At 44.5% G+C, this 22,289-nt stretch overlaps 1 protein-coding gene across 3 annotated transcripts in view; it reads right to left on the bottom strand.

Moving 5' to 3' along the window:
* Positions 1-1,348: 1,348 nt before the first annotated feature.
* Positions 1,349-22,289, bottom strand: part of reps2 (RALBP1 associated Eps domain containing 2) — a 42,917-nt gene continuing 21,976 nt past the window's right edge. For 2 of the 3 annotated variants that reach the window (XM_035392644.1, XM_035392646.1), the window contains exons 8-20: positions 21,064-21,212; positions 19,840-19,913; positions 18,374-18,427; positions 17,927-18,011; positions 17,397-17,471; positions 15,252-15,300; positions 14,469-14,605; positions 13,732-13,793; positions 13,217-13,306; positions 7,296-7,382; positions 6,563-6,720; positions 5,742-5,847; positions 1,349-3,539 (exon numbers count right to left, since the gene is read on the bottom strand). In XM_035392644.1, coding sequence (XP_035248535.1) covers positions 3,471-3,539; positions 5,742-5,847; positions 6,563-6,720; positions 7,296-7,382; positions 13,217-13,306; positions 13,732-13,793; positions 14,469-14,605; positions 15,252-15,300; positions 17,397-17,471; positions 17,927-18,011; positions 18,374-18,427; positions 19,840-19,913; positions 21,064-21,212 — 1,195 coding nt within the window. In that variant the 3' untranslated portion in view covers positions 1,349-3,470. The remainder of the gene's footprint in view (positions 3,540-5,741; positions 5,848-6,562; positions 6,721-7,295; positions 7,383-13,216; positions 13,307-13,731; positions 13,794-14,468; positions 14,606-15,251; positions 15,301-17,396; positions 17,472-17,926; positions 18,012-18,373; positions 18,428-19,839; positions 19,914-21,063; positions 21,213-22,289) is intronic. The other variant, XM_035392645.1, reaches the window with a different exon arrangement.

Here is a 22,289-nt window from a genome sequence, read left to right as displayed (position 1 = left end):
CTGTTATCTCACAATGGTGTGAATTATTGGTCCAGACTGTTCATATCCATGTTTCCAAAGGACATAGAATTACAAGTCTTCTTTTGCTGGCTGAAGATTTTATGCACTACTGCATATAGTACATAATCCATAAAATATCATACTGCTTCTGCAAGCTATTGGTCTTGCACACATGGCCTCTGACAACAGCTCAACAGAAGATCTTAGATAATACCACTGATATTACTATAGACTAGGAAACTGGAGTCAGCACTTCCTGATCAAGAGCCCTAGTAAGTGGAAGTTCTGTGATGGATCTCCATACCAAGAGCCATTCAATTTAAATAAGACATGAACCTACCATCTTCACACTGAAGAAAATAACAATTAAAGTGCACATTTTTAAAAAAAGGTTTTGGGCTTGTTCCGTGATATATTTCTTGATTAGCCAATGAAATGTCGGCCCAAATGTTTCTCAACAGCAGTTTCCATTATCCTACCATACACCACATTCTCAGTGTGCATTAGGACTTGTAGAAAATGTTAAAAATATTATATCATTGCAAGTTCTCTTTACACAGAATAATATACTCCCCCACTCCCACACCCCCATACTGTCAGAAAATATATGAAAACAAAGGAAGATGTCGTTGAACAATGTAAAAACATTTACTTGCAAAAAACTTCCATCAAACATCAATACATTCTGAAAACCGGATCCCTGACATATAATTAATGCAATGACAGACTCCAAAATTGGTTTGAGGCAAATTAAAGTCATTTGGGGATTGCATCCAGAGAAATAATTTCATGACACTGCTGCTAAACTATTTTTCTTCTATTTTTGGATCTCAGCATGATTGAGCTGCCAGCCACTGGTTTGTGTGGCAATAATTGTGAATTAACCAACAAAACTGTGACTGGGTGACTCATTATGCTCATCATATATGATCATATAGCGGTTTGTGAGTGCCAAACCGATCAGCTGGTGATTCATTTATCTGAATCCTGTTTGCAAATGAATGAATCAAGGTAATCGACTGCTGAGTCTCATTAATTTGGAAAATAAGTCAACACTGAACTTCAACCAAATCAATGGATCACTGATTCTGCAGAAATGATGCCCATCCATCCACTCATTCTCTGGCTCTCTCCCTGGGATTAAAGAAGGAACTAGATTTCTTAGTGCAGTAAAACTGATAGTCGTTACAATCTGGAAGTGTCGTACTGACTCACTGATGGTTATTTCTCAAAAACTATACCGTTGAGCTCAATGGGAGGATCAAAAGAATCAGTTCAGTCAGGCTGCTGAATTGATTATCATTGGTCACCTAAACGCATCAGTCTCAAATTCCACACTAGTCAGGAGTTCACAGGTTGCAACAGTTTAATTTAAGCAACTAAAAGGCAACAAAATTATTTTTTCTTTTTCCTATATACAAGCTTGATTGTACAGATGTATCAAAAAAAACTGGCCAAAAGCTAGTTTGCCCAGCACCACAGCTTTGCATAGAAAAGTCACAGACATTTGCAGATACAGACTTTGTCTTGCTCATAATATAGGTCGATATTAAAACCAGCTCATTCTTTCAAGAAACGTAACAGTTTGTGCTTTTTTTCACCCTAGATAATTGAGTTAATGACTTTAATAATTCAAATGAAGGCAGCCGCCATCTTGGTATACTTGACAGAGGTCCTGAGAAAAGTTGATAACCCACACAAAGTTGGAAAATGAAGGGTTTTAAGAAAAAACCTTAAATCTTTTTTTCGTTGTCTTCCAAATTTTCAAAACTTGAAAGACACCTCCCTCGTTATGGCTGTGATGCATTCTGTGATTACAAAATGTACTTAAAAATCAATATAAGGGATCAAGCCTTCCCAGGACTGCCGCCGTTTGGTCCTAATTGTTTTTTAAACACCTTCTCACTTTTGGGTAAAACATTGGGTAAAACCGGAGCACGACTGAAGTACCGTGCAAATGTTTTACCCAGTTTCACATGCACAACATCTCTAAACATATACAGTAGACATTTTTTCAGCACGGTTCATTTAAAATGCAGAACTAGTCATTTTTTCTTGCCTCTTCGCCACTCGATATAAAACATGCTCTTTTCTGCGATTCTCAAAACGAAAAATAAATACATTCTCTCAGATCAGCAGCGACATGTTCTGACACATTGCTGTGAAACGGAATGAGATTCCCCCAGCTCACGCGCGTCGCAGAAGAAACACAGACAGACGACATATCACAAGCAGGCAAAAGACCAGACCCTTTCAATGTGGGAGGGACCAAAGGCGATCTCGAAATGAAATACTGTTGATGTCCCATTTAGGCCACCAATCAGAACCCGGCCTTACTGATGATTTTTAGCATGATCCCAAGCACCTGTGCTGTAAATCTCTTGATTAGTCAGACGGCAGTCATGCACTACTGGTGCTCAGAGCAGAGCACCATCCTAACACACCATGCCTTCTGTCATGCAATGGGATTCACTCAATCTTCTCTAGGAATTCCAGCTTTGATCCTTGTCTTTTCTCTCTCCCGACAATGAAACAAAGACATTCCATCAAATGGACAAGCACAAGTTTAAAGTCTCTGTAAGAGCTTTGTGGAGAGAGTCACGATTCATTGTGAAATTCTCAAGGTTCAGGACATTTTTATAAAAGGAATAAAAACAAAGAAAAAAAGATCAAACGTCAGCTGAGGGGCAGTTGTATCTCCATGAAGATTACTTCCAAACTCATTCAAACAAGACTGCACATTATCACTTGTACATTTAATTCCCCTGGTAGCAGGAACACAGTTTATTTTAGGAACACAGACAAACCTTCACTGGATACCCCCCAATGATAAAACTCAAATCTGAATCTCCATTTACAAGAAAGAATACTCTATGAATTAAATGCAGCTTGGATACAATATAAAACCCCAAAACAAAAAGGAAATGAAGCAAAAATGAAGAATTCTGACCACAGTGTGAGTGTCAGGGTTTAAGTTGCCTTTTCCATGGTCAGTCCTTGCATTAAGAGTTGTGGGGTTACTTCCTGTTGACCTTTGACATTTAGGCTTCATTAGAGTCATCCTTAAAATCACGCTTCTGCTCTTTGATGTCCTTTGAGAAACATACTCACATAAACGCACACACATACGCACTGTAACATTCATTTCACTACAACACATTGGCACATGCACCTAAATCTTCAGGCAAGCACAACCCAAAGCCAAACACGGACTGTGGGCCTGCTTTTTATTTGCCTGAATCTGAACATTCAATTTGAATCTGAGCCTTCATCTTCTAAACGAATGCCTTTGGGAATAAAACTGAAGGATACTGTTGTCAGATGGAGGATGGAGATTCCTTTTTAAAATGGAGAATCTCTGACCCAGTTTGTTCGTGAGCTGGTGCTCGACCAAGCGTGTGCAAGCCAGAGCAGGTTTCCTGTTCAGGGGCGAGGGGACGGCGGGGTGGGACGGGTCAGGGCGGAGCCAGTCAGACGAACGCGATAGGACGCAGGACCTGCAGCTGGGACTCCAGCGTGATCCTCTCCTGGTGGATGTCCTGAGAGAGGAGGAACAGGTGAGAGTTAAAGGGCACATTGAGCTGTTCCGTGAATAATGTTAAGAAGAAATTTAAAATGGTCCAGGAACAATTTTAAATGTTTATCTAACCGGAGTCCAAACGTTGATTTGAGGTTTTCTGGAACAATGAGCATTGCAAACTGAATCCTGGCCACGCCAGAGACATTTATCTTCGTAGGTTCATGTTCACTTGGTGCAGCGCATTCAACTAAAGAACATGCCTTGATTTACATTTCCAAAGCAAATTTTGAAAAGAAGAGGTGTTGCTGTGAACCCCAGGGCTCCCAGCTCCTCTATATCCACGGTTCTCCAGAGGAGTGCACCTCCTCAACACACTACTGCACCTAACGTGGAGGAGAACGTGGTGAGAAACAGGAGGACCAGCCATCTGTGTTCCATTTAAACCTGCTTATTGTTTTGCCAGTGTGGTGTTGAGAGGGTGATCTGAAATGACCCATTCCCCCTTTCTCCCTTCTTTCCTTTAATTGCCATTGGGAGAAATTACCTAAGCTTAGACAAATGTGACAACACCCCACTTCTGCTCAAGGCAGAACAAACAACACTTGACCTCTGACCCCATCCTTGAGGCACTTTCCTAAGACACCAGAGGAGTGAGGGAATTTGACCACATGTTTCGATTTAAGGGGTCACTTTCAGGTCACAGAATACCCCGACCTGCCCTACACTCCCAGCGTATTTGTTGTCACAAGGCACGATCTGGAGGCGCGTTTCTCGGAAACAAGTCCAGCCTTGCAGGACTTTTCACGTTGACCCACGACCTTTCATGCTGTTATCACATTTTTTTCCCGGAACAAAAAACATGATGCACGACGAGACAACATCAACAAAAAATAGATGAAAATAAATAAATAACAATTAAATAGCAATTCCATGAAAGAGCTGTGCGGTGCCGTACCAGCTGGTTTCATGTGAGATCTGGTGAAGACACTTGGCTGTCTCTGCTAAGAGCGACAGAAGCTTAATTACCCGGGCATGATCGATGCTGCATCACATAAACAAACTGACTTCTTTCCGAGTCTGAAGTACCGCAGGGACCCTCCGGAAGGGTCTCACATAGCTGACTATGACTCTATTTTAGAGGGGGCAGTTGCAAATGCCGAAGAGCCCCAGGGTATTTTAAGAAGGCACTCCAGAAAGCCTCCCCAGAAAGCCATGGAATGTATATTTTTATTCAGTAAACCGTCAGAGCCACACTCCCCAGCGCTGATAGTTGCATGCACAGTATCTACGAATGAAGTCTTGAATGCAGAAATGTAATATACTATTTTCGCACTGAAGTTAGCGTCCACACAATATCATACGCGGTACTCGCAGCAGACAGGCGCCCCGGTAGGCCTGAGGGGGCACATGAAAGGAAGGCAGCCGCCCTCCACTCTGGGGTCTGGGTGCTATTTGGGTCTGGGAATGGCATCAAGTAGCGGATAAAACAGGCACTCGGGCACGCAAGGGCAATCTTTTCATGACCTCATCGTTCCCAATGGAAACATCTTGTGCGCCCATACTGTGTCTCAAGGGACCCCCAATTTATCGTTCTGTTACGGCTGTTACGGAGAGGGACAGGGAGGCCACAAATGTTTCCTGACCCCCACCCCCAAGCAGATAGATACACCCCAAAAACAGTCAACACTCAATGCCCCCCCCCCCAAAAAAAAAAATTCATAACACCATCTCTCACGTTTTTCATGTTTGTGTGTGGTCACTTGTCTGTTGTCACTCTGTGCGCTTATTGTGCACTGCAGTGATGGGGGATTTATTTTGTCTTTCAGGCTTGTGCAGGTGTTGATGATGTGGGTGTGGGTGGGTAGGTAGATTGATTTCAGCAGTCATGCAACCTCCCGGTGCAGCCAGACATTCTGTCAGCACTGAACCCCCAACACCCCCCCCCCCCCACTGAAATTCCAGCCTGCTCACGTCCCCGCCCCCCAAAAACACACCACAGTTCTCAGGGTGTACAGATGAACTGAGGTTTTAAACACACACAGCACTGGAGCAAAAGAGAAGCCAAAGAATTTTGGTGGACATATGTCAGTGCCAACCTGGTCAGGCTTTGTAAGATCATAAGCCTGACAAGTGAAGTTGCGTCTCAGAGAGATGACCTCATCAGTGTCAGAAAGTCACACAGAGATGAGCTCAGCAGAGAGAGACACAGGGATGCCCTGACCTTGAGCTGCTGCTGGAGTTCGCTGTTGAGTCGGGTCAGCACCGCGTTGGCCTCCTTGTTCTTGCGAATGGCCGTCTGGATTTCCTTCTTCTGCCTGGAGGGTAGCCTGAAAAGATGGCGGGAAGCTGCTTTAGTCCACAGAACAGAGCAGCAGGAGCCGACGTATCCACCCACAACAGAACAATTATCGCTCGAGATCGTTTACTTAAGACTCGTCCCTCACACTTACCAGCTAAACCGGCTAGGGCTGCACAGCGACATACGCGGCAGTCATCGCGTTACATCTGCGCTTACACACACCTCTATCAGTGCCTTACATCGGGCTTCCCAGCAGCTGCGCGGCTCAGGAACGGTCCTCTCAAATATACAACAGAATCTCCTTCACAACTGCTGTCCCCAGAGACAAAACTGCAACCTTCCACACACATCATCAGCTCTGATAACCGGGGCACTCCACCGGAAATGTCATCTCCAAAATAAACCTGTTTTCATGATATGCTCTCTAGAACAGATAACAAAATGGAAAAAAACCTGAACCTAATGGTAATTCTAAGCCATTTGGCAGATATGCTTATCTAAAGTAATTTACGTGGCTTAGTTTTTTTTTTCTTTACATATAATCCATTACACACCAGGAAGTTTACTGACATCTGATTCAGGTTAAGAAACTTGCTCCAGGAAACAACACTTGCAAACTTTTCAGCCTCAAAACTCAGTTCCCTAATTGTCACACTACACTGCCACTCCATTCAAATGCATTATATAATTTTTTCAAAGGGTCTTCTTGTGGTACACGTGTAGTATATTTGTCCTCCTCGTACTTCTGGGAAGGTTTGGTCGGACCGGCTGATGGGATAGTCGCAGGGGCGGAGGACGGGGTGGAAGGATTGGGCGTGGGTGGGGCTGGCTCCAGGTTCTGGCTGTCTGAGCGATACTTCCTCCGGAATGGCTTCTGGGGAGGCTGGGAGAGTGAGCCCTCCTGTAACCCAGTGTACACGGCAGTGGTGTCACAGTGACATTCAAGCTTCTTTGCGCCTGGATCCATATTCATAAAGCATCTCAAAACAGGAGTGCTGCTCTAGGATCAGATTTTCCTTTTAGTTGACTATGGATAAAACTGGAATGTGGACAGGACAACCTGGTCTTGGATCAGCACTCCTAAACTGAAACACTCAGATTTACAATGAACAGCAAATATTGCTTTTTGATTTATAAACATTGAAATCATTTGAAAATATTCTGATATTTTGAAGAGTTTTATTTGAGAAGATATTTGTACTTGCTGATCCATGTTTGTAAAGAAAAACATAATACCTGCATTTAATTGTGAGTAAAGTTAAGAACATATAATTTCTGAACCATTCCTGAAGCATAATGTAAATAACATCTATTTACAGTAGTACGTGTATTTGGAACTGTAACTCTAGACTCCCATAAAATGTGAAAACTCCCCTGTGCATCCCTCCGAGAGTTTAACTAAACATAGCCAAAATACACAAAGAAAACTTCAGTTGTAAAAACTGGTGTCGGTAATCAGCAGGAATTGGTTCTGACCGGTTTGGCGGGGGCGATATCCTCAGTGCTGGTGGCGGTGCCCTGGCTGGGCGGGGTTCGCTCCCCTGCGTCGGGCGAGCCCTCCTCCTGCAGTGGGGGGGGCAGAGGGAACACGCTGTCTGACACTGAGCTTTCAGGGTCCCCTGGATCGCAGCCCTAAATAAAGCCAAGGCTCCGAGTTCCTGTCGTCAGCGCGGGGCCTTCATAACTCCCCGTGCCCAGCTGCAGCCTGGTATGGGGTGGGGTAGGGTAGGGTGAGGGGGGGGGGGGCACCTTGAGCCTTGGCGGATAATAAATGTGACTAAATGAAATGCTATTAATTTTTTTGACAGTGATAAATCAGGCCCATCCCCCTCAGACTGAGAGATTGAATGCCCTCTCTGGCGATGTCCCTGTCACGTTCTTCAGTCCCTGCACGATGAAGGTGAGGCTCGCACGTCAGCGCCCCTGATTTACTCTTCTTGGTGGTTGTATGTTTCCTCCATTTTTCAGCAAACCCTGCTGTCCTGTTCTGCTGTAAATACCCATTTAAAATTAGAGTCCCCAGCAAATACCAGGACAGGATAGCGAAAAGCCTAACAGACAGCTACTTACAGTCTTAAATAGACCATACCTAATTACTGACACATATAGTCTGGATTACACTACCTTCAGCAAGGATGGCAAATGTTTTGGACAAAAAACACTTCCTGCAAATTCAGTATACTCAAACTGGAACCCAACAGAATTACATCACTATTGTATTACTACTACTAGCAATAATCATATAATCAATAATCATAATTATTTTTTGGGAACAGAAGATTGTTCCTGATCCATGGTTCTCCTAAATGTTCACAAATGCTTATAAATATTCATGGGACTCTTTGTACCATGACATCCTTCACATCTATGCACTGCATTGCATATGGTAAATAAACGTCATATAAACAACATTCTTGTCGTTATAAACTAACCATTCTGTAAACATTTGGGCATAAAGTCCTGCGCACTGTGGTCCATGTAAACACAAGATCCATATCATTCTCAGAGTCTATGTGTCTGTTAAAAATGAGTCTTTAACTATTCGTCTCACACGCTGTAAACTTAGCATAAGCACAGAGAACTGCTGATGTCTGTGGAAGACTAATCACTAAAACAGGCTTGTGGGTGCGTGTCAACCCTTGTAAATTTGAACTAAATGGAACAAAAACCCAACAGAAACCAACAAATTTGAACAAAAATGGCTGTACTACGAAATATACTGTAACACCGGCTCACCACAAGGAATGTGCATGAAAATCCCTTTGGTGTGACTGGATTAATTATGCCAAGTTTTTCAGAAATGCATAAAGTTTAGCTGATAAACTGCAGCTCTGGGCCCCTGTGTGTGTAGCTGTGTGCAGTGTATAGTTATGATAACTTTAAAACACACTACAGTACTGATTTTCTGAAAGATGTAAGATGCAGGCTATGGTATGTCAATTTTCATTGGACTTTAGGTGAATGAGAAAACTCAAAGTTAGCTTAAAGTTGAGGCAAATGCACAGGACTAGCACACCTACACTTGAAAAATTTATGAATCTGGCATAAATGATTGAATGAAGGTACCAAACCTTTTTTCATCTGTTTGTTGTGAACCCATCTATAATACTAAGTGAGGGAAAAGGAAGACCCCACCCAGAACCTACCCTGTAGACTCAAATTCACAGTGAAAAGGAGCAATAACTACCAACAGCGCCATCTAGTAACTGGGCTGTTAGACAGCATGAACAAGTGGTGCAAAATGTGACTATTGGTGTACAAGTCCAAGCAGCCAGCAATGTCCCATTCTAATGTAAAAATTCCAATAAAAAGCATGGAAATATGCAAAATATATATTTGTGATAAAGACTTGGCTATAATTATCACTGTCTGCAGAATGGGCGTCAACCTCAACACTCAAATATTTATTTTTTACATTCTGTCTGTAGTTGCCTAGCAGAACAGAACAGCAGGTTTCAACTCAAAATAAAACATGCACAACCATATGAAACATGGGAACATTTAGTTCCAGAAGGTACAGAGCACTGTCGAAACTGCAATGAACGCAAAAAGAGAAACAGCAGATAGTTGAGGACTGACGGGAGTGCAAAGTGCAGTGTACAATCATGCCCACCCCCATGCTATCACACACACACACACACACACACACACACAAACACGCACGCACGCACACACGCACACACACACACGCACGCACGCACAAACACGCGCACACGCACACACACACACACACACACACACGCACACGCACACGCACACGCGCACACACACACGCACGCACGCACACACACACACACACACACGCGCGCACACATGCACACACGCACACACATGCACACACACACAAACACACACACACACGTACATACGCACGCACGCACGCACACACACACACCCACACACACGCACACACAAACACACACACATACACACCCACACACACACACACAAACACGCACACACACACACACGTACATACGCACACACACACACACACACACACAAACACACGCGCACACACACACACACACACGCACACACACACTCTCTCTGCGCAGCTCTACCCAATGATCAGGTTGAGGTAGCCGGGCTTGGAAATGCGGGGTGTGTGGAAGTACGCTATGCTGATGTTCCTTGGCGTGGCGCCCAGATGGTGCCCTCGCCCTCCGGCCCAAGCGCACTTATCTTTTCCGGGGAAGACTGCGAATGCCACAGCCTCATTGTTTATAACCTCACAGAGATTAGGCTGCTGACACGTCCTTCACTGAGTTTCACAAGAAACAGTAAAACACTAAAGTAAAAAACTGCAGAAACAACAAAGTCACTCCACTGTGGTGCGACACAAGCCAGCCAAGAACCAATGAGATAAGTCCAACCTTTGACCGCCTGGTTGATAATCCAGTGTTGAAGTTACGTCACCGTGATTAATGTTACAGTATGTGTTGCTTGTATGTGAGTAGAATCAGAGAGAGAACTGGTGATGTCACTCGGCCAGTCATTCCAGGTCACATGTGAAAACACATTTGACTCATATAAGGATCCACAGATCTGCCAGCGTTTAAATAAGACTCAGCAATACATCCTGTGAAACAGCAAGGACATTATTATTGCTGGGTCTGGCCAACAAAATCCTGTTGCTGGGTTTTTCACTATTTTCTAAGAAAACAGCAATAGATTCCCAGGGAGATTCCAAAGAAGAAATGATGACAGGCCTCTTTTTCCTTCTCCTCTGAAGAGACAGGATAAAAAGGGCATATTGAATTTTAGTCTCATTAAATTTTTCCTGAAATGTTCTCATAACAGTTTCAGTTTCATATCTATTCCTAAAACAATGATTTTATCCTTTAAATAAATCACTGGCACAAAAAAAACAAAAAACTAAAACACTGAGGGAGAAATAGAGAGGAGGAAACATTGAAGGGAAAAAAAAAAGACAATATTAAGTCCAGTAAAGCAATTTAAGATTAACCTGGGCCATAACTAATACCAAACTAAATACACCCCCCCCCCCCCCCAACTCACACAAACGCACACAAACACACGTGTCCTTAGCAAACTTCAAATGTTCTGAATTCCACTCTCTGCACAACGGCCTCTTGCATTTCAAGCATACATTGGACAGATGACTGTCAGAAAATAAGACCACAGCGCTGTAGTTCAAAGTGAGAGCGATTCTTAGTTTGCCTCACAACTGGTGATGGGAGAGTGAGGCTTAATACACCCCCCCACACAGGGTGAGCTACTATATCAATCTCTGATTTTTGAACCAGTTAAAAAGACAGCTTGCTCTAACAAACTGATATGATTAGTTTAAATCAGCCGACAGCCGACAACATATTGTGGCTCAACATTTCGGGATTTCTGAAGCCCCAAAATCCCATCGCCACTTGGAGCTAAAACCCATTACAGCAAAGAGATTTTTCGAAGAGAAACAACCTGCCTTCAGCTGTCTTGTTGTCTAAATGTGTTGGCTGTGCACAGCTACGGCTTGACATTTTTTATTTTCTCTGAAAATTAGTCCTTTTCCCTCAACTGCAGTCACAGAAATGCAATATGAGAGCCCAATATGGGCCAGAGCACAATGTTAGGAGCGGTTTGCCGTGTGCGAGATGAACCTCGGCAAGATGTGACAGCAGAAAACGAGAAAGCCGCAGGCGATTCAGGATGTGAGACTCGGGCACATTGGGACGGAATGACTGAACCACAGACGGGAGATTAATGACAACCAGCACAGCTCGCATACAGCTGCAGTGAATATCATCCCCCACAATGCACTGCTCTAACATACAGCTGCAGTGAATATCATCCCCCACAATGCACTGCTCTAACATACAGCTGCAGTGAATATCATCCCCCACAATGCACTGCTCTAACATACAGCTGCAGTGAATATCACCCCCCACAATGCACTGCTCTAACATACAGCTGCAGTGAATATGATCAGCACAATGCACTGCTTCACACACATTTACTCAGTACAAACACCCCACAAAGCACTGCTTCAAAATGCAGCTCCAATAACCCTCATACGCCCTACTGTTAATACACAGCCTCAGTAAACCACACAATACATTTCTCTAAGACCCAAACAGCTCCAGTATCATCCTGATATATATCAATATATGTACTGATGAGATATGAACCATCCTCAGAAACTTCACTTTGAGACAAAATAGGCGTATCTATCTTTTAGGAATCTACCACTTTAGGATCCAGGGTGAACGGTTCCTGGCAAAAAGACAGAATATTAGGTTGAAACCTACTGGAATGTGATGTTCTGTATTGGCTACCAATACAATCCCTGCACACGCTATCTCACACAAGCTATGAGAGATGAACGCAGGAGAGAATGAGAAGTAGATAGAAAGGGACATGCCGATGCAAGATTTTTACATCCACAGAGCACTTAGCTAGAGCCATTTAGCTGCGGCAGCCTATCTCCGTGATTCATGTAACTGTCAGTCTTCTGTGACTGATCCCCCAATCGGGACACTGCTATTCAGTCCAAGGAAACATTACATTTAAAAGACAACGGGCAGAGTGACACGTTTATGGGTCCCTGTCCCAGCTCTCAAACACAACAAAAGAGGGACGAGGACAGGGTGAAATAGAGGATCTGAATTATTTTCCCTGGCAAAGGGCTTTTTCTGCTGCCTCAGTAATTGCCTGGTGCAGCAATTGATGTCTTTTCAAGGCTTGTGAGGCAAGGAGTGAGCGATATCATGTCTCCTTTCTCAAAAACTGCCTGCGGTGACTGAAATCTAATATGGCAGCTCTCCTTATTGTGCCTGACACTCAGGGTATGGAGTCCAAGATAAATTGTGCTCAGATTGCGACACATCCTAAAGGAAAGATCTGTTTTCCTGGGCTGACCCAAATATACGGGTGAACCAAAACACCTGATTCAAATTCAAGTTCTTCAAGACCTTGACCTTCTTCAAGTGCTTCAGTGCTGGGCTAGAGCAAAAACCTGCTCCTACACAGCCTCTCTCAGACAAGACCATGGACCACAGTACTTATTGCTTTAGGTGTGAAAGAACTGCAAAGACACTCAATTGGAGTGGGTTATCAGACAAAAATACGACAAAATAAATAAGAAAAATGTTAACGAATGAATGGGTTTTGCTAAAATAGTGTAAATACAAGAACAAAGTACAGCTGATGAGAGGTGTTAGTAGGGAACTGGAAGGTTGCCAGAAGACAAATTATTGTTGTCATTATTATCATTTTATTATGATATGACTACTTGACATAGAACTGTTACTCAGAATCGAAACTAATAAATTAATCTTTCACCCTCAACTAACTGAAAAAATAACCAGGAAAAAAGTATAACTAAAACTGCAAACTGAAGCACAAACTTTGCCCCCCCATTTGAGAGGAGAGAAATGCCTCACCTCCTCTCTGAACTTGCTGAAGTCGGCAAAGTTGGGCTGCCGCACTGCATTCTGGGATCTCAGTTCCCCAGCGGGAGCAAAGTGTGGGACCTGAAACGGGAAACCACGGCAGCCCTTAATTGTTACGCAGCTGCATGAAACCAAGAGCAGGCGCCATTCCACACTAATGCCGTCTGCTCATTTCATTTTCATTTTTACAGCATGAAATGCAGAAACCTGTTTGTTGAACATTTTTGCGCAAATGTCATTGTATTTAACCATAATTCAACCTGGGAAAAACAAGGCTGGTAGGAGATTCAGTGAACTGTGTAGCCAATCAACCATAAGAGGTATGACAAGGTGACCTGGCTTTACAACTTTGTCCAGAGGATAGACCGCCCCCTGCTGGCCCAATGTTTTCCCAGGAGGTCTCCCATTAGACAAGAAGAGCTGTGTAACAGTGAAGCCACCAGCGGATTACTGGCCCAGCTGTCGGATCAGGCACAGAATGTTTGGGGGGGGGACAGATACTGTACCTGTGTGGCCAGGGGCCTCGGGGGGAGCGCAGGAGGGGGGGGCAGCCAGCCGCTCTTCACACCTGAAACACGAGGAGGAGGAGAGTCGCTCACCACACACTACAATACAAAAATTAATTGTTAAAAAAGGCACTACCATTGTAAAAAATAAATCCCCCGGCATTGGTTTCCCCTTCTACAGCACAGAAAGAATGTGTTGGTTGTGCACAGTGTCATGTTCCACCGTGTTTTCCTTAGCACAAGTTTGCACTTGCTTTTCCAGCCAGACTGGCTCTCCATAAAATAAACAGCCGAGACCACCCCCATGCCGGTTCCCCCTCTCATTCGCCCATTAAGCAGATGCAGACGTTGTAATTCACAGCGAATTACAGGGGGAGTGAACAGAAGCGCATGCACCTGAATGGGGAGCGACAGTAACTGAGACCTGAGGACGCTCCCAGATCAATGCGCGGACATGAGCCTCATTGCTAAAGTCCTAATGCTAACAGTGCCAATCCAGAATCACGACACAACCACAGATACACACAATATGATAAGAAAACCGTCAAAATACCTATGCCATTACAATCTCTGCAATAGTAAAAACAGCAAGTGATATCGGGGGAGGCCAGGAGCTAAAATGTAGTCTGAAGAGGTGGGTCTTCAGTCTGTTGTAATTTGGCCAGTGATTCTATGCTGTTTTTTAGAGATGGGCTCTTTGAGCCCTGGTGCATGTTGGGAAGTGTGGCCGGTCGTACCCTGGCCACTCTGCTGGAAGAGCTTGTTGAGGTCCAGGGAGGAGGCGCGGGAGTGGGTCTTCTGGGGCCGGGGGGGCGGCGTGGGCGGCTCCTCAATCTTCTTCATGGCATCATCGATGGAGGTGCTGGAGTACGACCTGGCGGACAGGGGAGAGCAACGAAGCGCCATCATTCGCAGTGCTGGAGAACTTCAAAAGACTGAACAGAAGAATGAGGAGAGTCAGAGTGCGCAGAGCGCCTCAGCTCTAATGCACAAGAGAAGAACAAACGGAGAACAGACACAAATACGGCTTGACACAATCAGCTCATCTTCAGTTATAAATGTAAACAGGAACTGTGACACGTTGAACACCATGGACAGTAGAATTGCAGCTAAGAGGAACACAAATTAGAAGGTTCGTGAAATACATTTTTGTGAAGAGTTTAAAGGGAAAAGGGCAGACGTTCACGTTCATGTTCTTTTTTTGCTTTAGAAATTTTGGTCTGGCCCAGAACAATGGTTAAGTAAATAAATGGAAACTAAATGGAAAAATATATGGAAAAATATCTTCTTAAGAACATAATATCTATAAAATGACTTCAAGAATCCACTGTAAATACATTGATTTGATTGCTTCTTCAGGGATAGAAAATAAAAATTCCATTAAATCACTCATAACTTAAAGATAAGACACAAGCTACTTTTTTGTTAGTGCCTTTTCAAAACCTCCCTGCACACTAGAAAGTGTGCAGTGTTTAATTTTTCATGTTTTTTGTAGTGTGTGTGAGAAAGGAGAGACTTACCTGGGCCTGGTCCTCGATCGTAACTGAGGGTCCAGCTCATTAGGGGGATCTGAAAAGCATTGTGACAGAAACAGTGCCTGAGTACATCTCAGGTGAAAATAAATATCTCTGCTCTGGGAAACTGAGATAGCCCACTTCACTGCACCAGGTGACACCTGCTGAAGCTCAATCCCAGCAAATGAAAGGAAGGAAGGAAAACTAAAGCCCTGTCTTTTGTACATTATAGGACGATCACACATGAAATAAGTTTGAGTACTCATTTGTTTAGTTGACACCCAGAGAGACTTACCCAACATGTCTTTTTGAAGTAAAATTTTTTCAGAGAAAATATACAGTTGCACCCATTTATAAAGCAGAAAATTAAAAAGAAATGCTCAGGGATAAACCGTAACTTATAAACAGACTTCCTTACCCTGTACTCTAAACTGCACCTGTTTCATCCCGGCTCTTTGTCCCTTTCATTTCATTCCGCAGTAGATGTAAGAAATGACACTGCCGATGGCAGATGAGTAGTAGCGTCTGAGTCTCATAACACACTGACTTACTGCTCCATCGCAGCCCACGCCACACACAATGTACAAAGGTGCAGAGGCACAACTGCCTCCACGAAGGGGATGTGAAACTGCACTTTCTGCTTTGAAAGGCTGTAACCTGCGCACTGAATTCTGGGTAATTAAAAAAAATAAAGACAGAAAATTCACTGCATGTATTCATAAACAGCTTTTAAACAGCTTCCACTACTACTGTAGTCTGGCAATGTTTAGTCAAACAGAAATAAGTTCTTGGAAGAGAAGTCCACAGACTTTGACTGGACGAACATTTGTTTCAATGTGACTGCTTGGCCTTCAGAGAACAGAAACTAGTTCTATAATGTAGCTATTGAATATCTAATAACCAAACTAAAACTGATCTTTTTTTGGACCACACTCCAGAGCTTCCTCATCTGCATGACAGAAACAAAAAATATCTTTCAACAAGTCATTGTATTCATTCATTTTCAATATCTTCTTTGAGCCAACTGATTCCGACCCAACAGAAACATTAACGCTCCTTTCTTTCAAAAGAAAAAAGTAGGTATCCTGTTGTCTCATATTTAATGAAGAGACTGCAGGTCAGCGGGACTTTAAATAAACGGATCCTTCACTCTCTGAGAAACCACTTTCTTCCTGGACAATGGAGTTATTCAAAAGATAATATCTGAAATCGGTATCTGGCTGAACGGATGTAGCCTTCCATCGCTCTTCATACTGCAGCTAGTGTAAACATGGCGGTTTCAAGCAGGGGGGATACTGTGAGTTTATATTGTTTTCCTTAGCTGGAGCTCTAGGTATCTCAGCTGAATGGCTCCATGGTGTTTGTGTAGGCCAGAGACAAACCTTCACCAGCCTCGCTCCCCACCAGATGTGGGCAACAGAGTTGGAGCAGGGGGTGGAGTGGGTGGCTGGCTGGCTGTTGAAACGTACTGACTTGAATGCTGACGGGTGTTTTTTCTGTGCCCAGAATAAGAATAGTGCAAACATGGCAAATGTACAGCCTGACTGAAGAGGTGGGGTTCAGCCCAGCAGTGACCTGGGGTGGCGGATGGGGGATGAGGGACGGGGGGATGGGGGGTGGGATCCCTCCCCAGGCCTATGCAGACAGGCCAAAGAAAGGGGGCCTCCTGTATCACTGCAGGAAGGAGATGACTACCTCTCCTCCCTAATCACCCTTCCTTCATTTTTATGCATTCATTTTATTTACATTTTTAGTCTCTCTCCATTGATCAGCATTAGGCCTGTCCTTGGTGGGTGACAGAATGGGAGACAGCCACAGAACAAGTAAAAAAAAAAAAAAAAATGAAATCAAGCAGCTGTTCTCTGAAAAAAAAACGTTTATCGTTATCCCTTTACTTGCATAGTTCAGCTTATTCATAACAGGTTTTCTGGAAAAAACATGAAATATGAATTTTAAAGGGGCAGCGGAACGAGTGGTTCAGTGTAGTGACACGCTCTACAAGGATTATTAAATTAATAAAATGCACTTTGTTGCAGGGGCTCCTAGGAGGTGCACTAAACTGCCATGAGAAGCCTATGTGTGTGCCTTTGGAGTGTTTCAGCAGCAGCAGCTATAAAACTGTTTGTGGTGCAGTTGGGATTCAAATGTTACCTGGCCTCTTGGTGACTCTGTTGACTTTTTCACTTGGCTTGTCCACGGCATTCAACGCTCTCTTTGGACTGAATGCTGCGGGTTAAAAACAAAAAAACAAAAATTCAATCCAGGACGACATGTTAACATATTCCAACAACTTCAACACATGATGAGAACATCACGATATAACAGGACACACACATTATGTGGCAGAACACAATAACGGTTAGTGAACTGCCTGCAACTAAAAAACTTCAGTAAATGTGCAGCTGTATAAACTGATTATATGTATTAAAAAAAACTGAGTAAGCTACGTAAGATAAAAGATGCCTAAAATGTAAAATTTAAAGGCCTAAAATACAAAGCTTAAGGCCTTGCGTGGAATGCAGCCCTGAGCCCTAATACCAGGAGGATCTGGCGCTAAGCTCCCTGGCGGGGGCCCGGAGCTGACCGTCGCACTGTTTGATGCTGACTGTGCGGCCGCCTGGGAGTTTTAGAGAAAGCCCAAAAAAGGGCTTGTTCGCGTTCAGCACTGGGGCTCCGGTTACCTGACGCGGAGGGCTCCTCCCTCAGCTCCTGCTTTGATGTGGTCACCTCAGCCAGAGGGGCCTGTGTTTCAACCGTACTCTTCTCCTGTTTAAAACAAATAAACACACTGAGCGCCGAATTTGAGCAGATTATGAAACACATTACGAAAGGCGGGTTGCTGTAATGGTACCCATCTGCAGGAAAGGGAAGGGTGACTTTCTGTGGACTGGCGCCCTCTATCGCCTGAACAGTTCTCAGTGAGCAGTTAGACTACATCACGAAACCTCTCAAAGCCATTGTGACCTGTCTGTCAGCAGCTAGGTCAGCTGAGAACTTAACTGTCATTTGCAGTGACGAACTGGGGATTCAAAGCGGGTGGGGTACATGAGGGATTATGTAACCAATCAGATGCAGAGTGGGAATGTGAGGCCGCGGTCCTCAATGTAAATTTCTTGACCAGATCTCACCTGCTGAGTGGGAGCCAGCTCCGTTTCCTCAAAGGATATCAGGGGTTCCGCCCTCTGTTAAGACACAAAATTGTCCACTCGTGGCTGTCCATGCCTGCCTCTTTAACATTATTCATTTGCTCCTGATGGGCTGAAATAATGTCAGCCTAGCAAAGACCTACAGGTGTGTGTGTGTCTGTTTCTGTGTGCATGTGCGTGTGTGTGTGTGCATGTGTGTGTGTGTGTGTGTGTGCGTAAAGTATCAAATTTTACCTTAAAATACTGCACCACTGACTATACTCACTAACTTATACACACTCACACATACGCACAACACACACTACAAATGTAGTTTTAATAGTAAACACATGCTTTGGCGACACATTGCTCCAAAAAGTTGTGACACTCCGTTACTCTCCACGACGCACTCCTGAACCTGAACACCTGCACCTGCGAGTGCAATCCTGTTCCGCACTGCAGAACTTGGCAAGCTGTCTTGAACATTTCTGTGCAAGGACAAACGGGGACGTGGTGAAGATGTCCCAAAACACACTATAAGTTCAAACAGTGAAATTCAGCTCCCATCACCCCCTCTGACACACAGAGAATATCTGATTGGCTCATGCTCCTGCTTAATTCTGGGATAAATTATTCTGTAATTCAGTCCTGATGTGGAGAGAGTAAGTGCTTGTGTCAGGCCAGGGATAAGCAAATATATGTACCCTTGAGTGTTTCTGTGTGCGTGTGTGTGTGTGTGCGTGTGTGTGTGTGTGTGCGTGCGTGTGCGTGTGCGTGAATGTGTGTGTTTTTTTTAATGTATTTGTGGGTGTGTGAGAGAGAGAGTGGGGGGGAGTGGAGACTGCAATTTGATGTATAATCAAGACTCCCACCCTCCTGTCACCATCACCCAAAAACCTGCAAATTGCAAATTCACACCTGGCTGCAGCTGGCTGCCATCAACTGCTCTGCCACGGAGAATGCACCACAGGAAATAACTCTCCACAGAAATATCAGGATCTGCACATTTACGGTCCTCTGAGACCGTAGGCGTTACTAAGACTCATTGCTGCCGTGCCTGTTATGCTTAAAGGGATAGCTCACTTCCTCGTAAATATAGTTATTTAATGTAGCATTGTCAGTAATCTGTGGGACTGTTACTGGTGTTTGAGAGTTGGTATTAGGAACGTGCCCATTCAGCCAGAGGAGCCACTGCTACATTACAGAGTGAAACAGTCCTTCCCAGGTGATAACACAGCCAATCACACATCACCCTGAAAGGACTCCCAGCCACACTCTGCAGTGGAACACCCCGGATTTGACCTGGGCATGTGGCTGCCTCGTTGCATTGCACTGAAGCATTTACAGCATATGCTGCCTGGGAGCTCCTTCCAATTAATTACTGAGATTCTCCATAACCCTAAGACCTGGACTTCATCTCCCACTATCCCACGCGGTGTGTTGCCCAGACTACAGGCCACTCCCCTTACCTCTGCAGCTGCTGGCTCCACCGGGTGCTGGCTCACTCTGTAGAATGTCTCCTCACCCAGGAGTGCCTGAGGGACTGGCAAACAAATAGCAGAAAAATGAAACTTCCCCCCTTTTCCTCCCATTTTGGGAAATAAGCATGTCTTGCTTCACAGCTTTGCAAAGCACATCCACACAGGGCGGACAGCAGCTGAAGCTCCTGGAGTCCTCTGATGCACTCGCCTGCAAGCCAGTGACTGTTTTCCCCACACTACACTCTACACTACAGCACAGCAGGGTTAGCGCTGATCAAAGAAAAGGGTCTTCTGACTGACAAGCAGTAACCCCTGTGCTTGCTCTTGCACATGTCTTTGCAATTGACTTGGATTTGTCTGTGACTTTTATTCAGGCCTAGCACTGTACATCAAGCCCAGCTGGATGCATCCACAGCATGCATTACAGTTAATTCAATTTCAATCCAGGCAATTGATATTATGATATTATATGAACTGGAAAAGTACCATAATATACCATGGGGGTTTTTCAAATGAGTGCAACCCTGTTCCTGGAGATCAACCATCCTGTTTCATTTCAACCCTAACTTGGCACACCCGAATCTACTAATTAGCAGCTCAACAAGATATCTAGCTGTTGAACGAGGGTTGGACTGAAAACCTACAGGACGGTAGATCTCCAGGAACAGGGCTTAGTGCAAATGTAAATGTAGTTCCCTGGCAAGCAGCTAGAGGGCACTCTACAGTAGTTAATCTGAGGAACCCAGGCTGCCTTAAACCTGCCCTGCCTGAGTGGGGTGAAACTACGTCCTGCTGCCGTGGCCTTGTATTCATAGTCTAATAGTGATTTACAGTAGGTCTGGCTTTAAAAATTTTATCACCTGAGCCATTTGAGCCATAATGGACCTCCTAAGAAAGCCCCCTAGGTACAGTGCATCCGCCATCAGTTCAAACTGGTTGAGTCAGGTTGGATGGTTTCATCCTTATAGCTGGTAATCCTGGCCTGTGTGATGAAAGATGTGCCTGATTTGCTATTACATCGACGAATAGGAACCTATGGGTGCTCTCTAAGAGTTTAAGACCAGTGTCAGGAGGGGCGGACCAAGAATGTGCAGATTTTTAATCTGTATTGTAGGGACATTCTAACCTGTGTGTGCCTCGGGGTTACATTACAAATAATAGATTTTTTGCACAAAACTTTAAATAAAGCATTCTAGTTTTAATAACTATTACCTCCGTCCTGCTCCACAAAGCCGGGCAGCAGCGTCGGGGGCAGGGTTTCTGGGAGGGGGTACCCGTTTTTTCGGGCCACAATGAGGTGGAAGGCAGTGCAGAACTCGGCGAAGGTCAGGGCTCCATCGCGGTCAACATCACTCAACTCCCTGGAGGGATGACCACAACACAACTCCTCAGCGATACACCAAATCAAAGACCATACAACTCCCCAGAACACACTGTTACAGAAAGCTGCTCAGCTCCCTGGCAGAATGAACATAACCAAAATCTTCAGCGCTAAACAACGTCTCACACCACACAACTTCTCATAGTTACGCAGAACACATATCTCTTCAGCACAACACAACAGACCACACAACCACAACACCAAATCAACACAAATGTTCAGTGCTACAAACGACTGAAGAACATCAGCTCTGAATATAACCTGTAGCACAAAACACTCCTCAGAAACTCTGCAAAACAAGAAGTCATGATGCCGTTTACATCATTATAGTGCAACTGAACATGGGGAGCACCCAAAAACCTAGCACAGTACGGTATAACACAGATTACAACACCAATCAACACTGCTAATCAACACTGAGCATCTTCACAACACCATGGGCCACATATCACACAACAGAGGCTACACAACCTTACACTACAGCAGCGTAACACAGACGGCTTCCCTGACCCAGCGTTCATATACCACACTCAGTCAGGCGGGGAGACTGAGCTCCAGACACCGCACTGCTACTGCTAGCACCACCCTGTGCACGCGGAAGTCCAATTATGCATCTGTGTGAGAAACTATTTTAACCTGTCCCAAGGCCAAGCCGCTACTGGGGGAGGGAGTGCAGAAAGAGGAGAGGAGAGAGGGATGCAGCCCGCCATGTTCTAGGGGCTGTCTGGGCCTATGCAGTTCACATGCTCTGACAGTAACCCTTCCCACCAACTCTCAATGCAGGCCTGTTATTGGCTGGCTGGGAAGTGGATTACAGAAGCGGCGTAATCCTCACAGACTGGCCATGAGGGCAAGGGACTAAGGGAGTGATGAAGCCCTAACTAAGGGAGGTGAAGCTGACAGGCCTACATTCACATTTGCTTCAGCAAGCTTGACAAAAACCAAGTAATATTTCCTTATCAGCATGCTAAATATCCTCGCACCTTGGGAAAACACTGAGCGTGTGACAGTTTTCAGGAAGACGGTCAGTTTGCTGAAACTGATTCTTTACGCTTAC

This window comes from Anguilla anguilla, chromosome 15 (genome assembly GCF_013347855.1).
Source record: "Anguilla anguilla isolate fAngAng1 chromosome 15, fAngAng1.pri, whole genome shotgun sequence".
NCBI lineage: Eukaryota > Metazoa > Chordata > Actinopteri > Anguilliformes > Anguillidae > Anguilla > Anguilla anguilla.
Note: the sequence above shows the minus strand (reverse complement) of the source record. Positions and strands in the feature narration are given on the sequence as shown.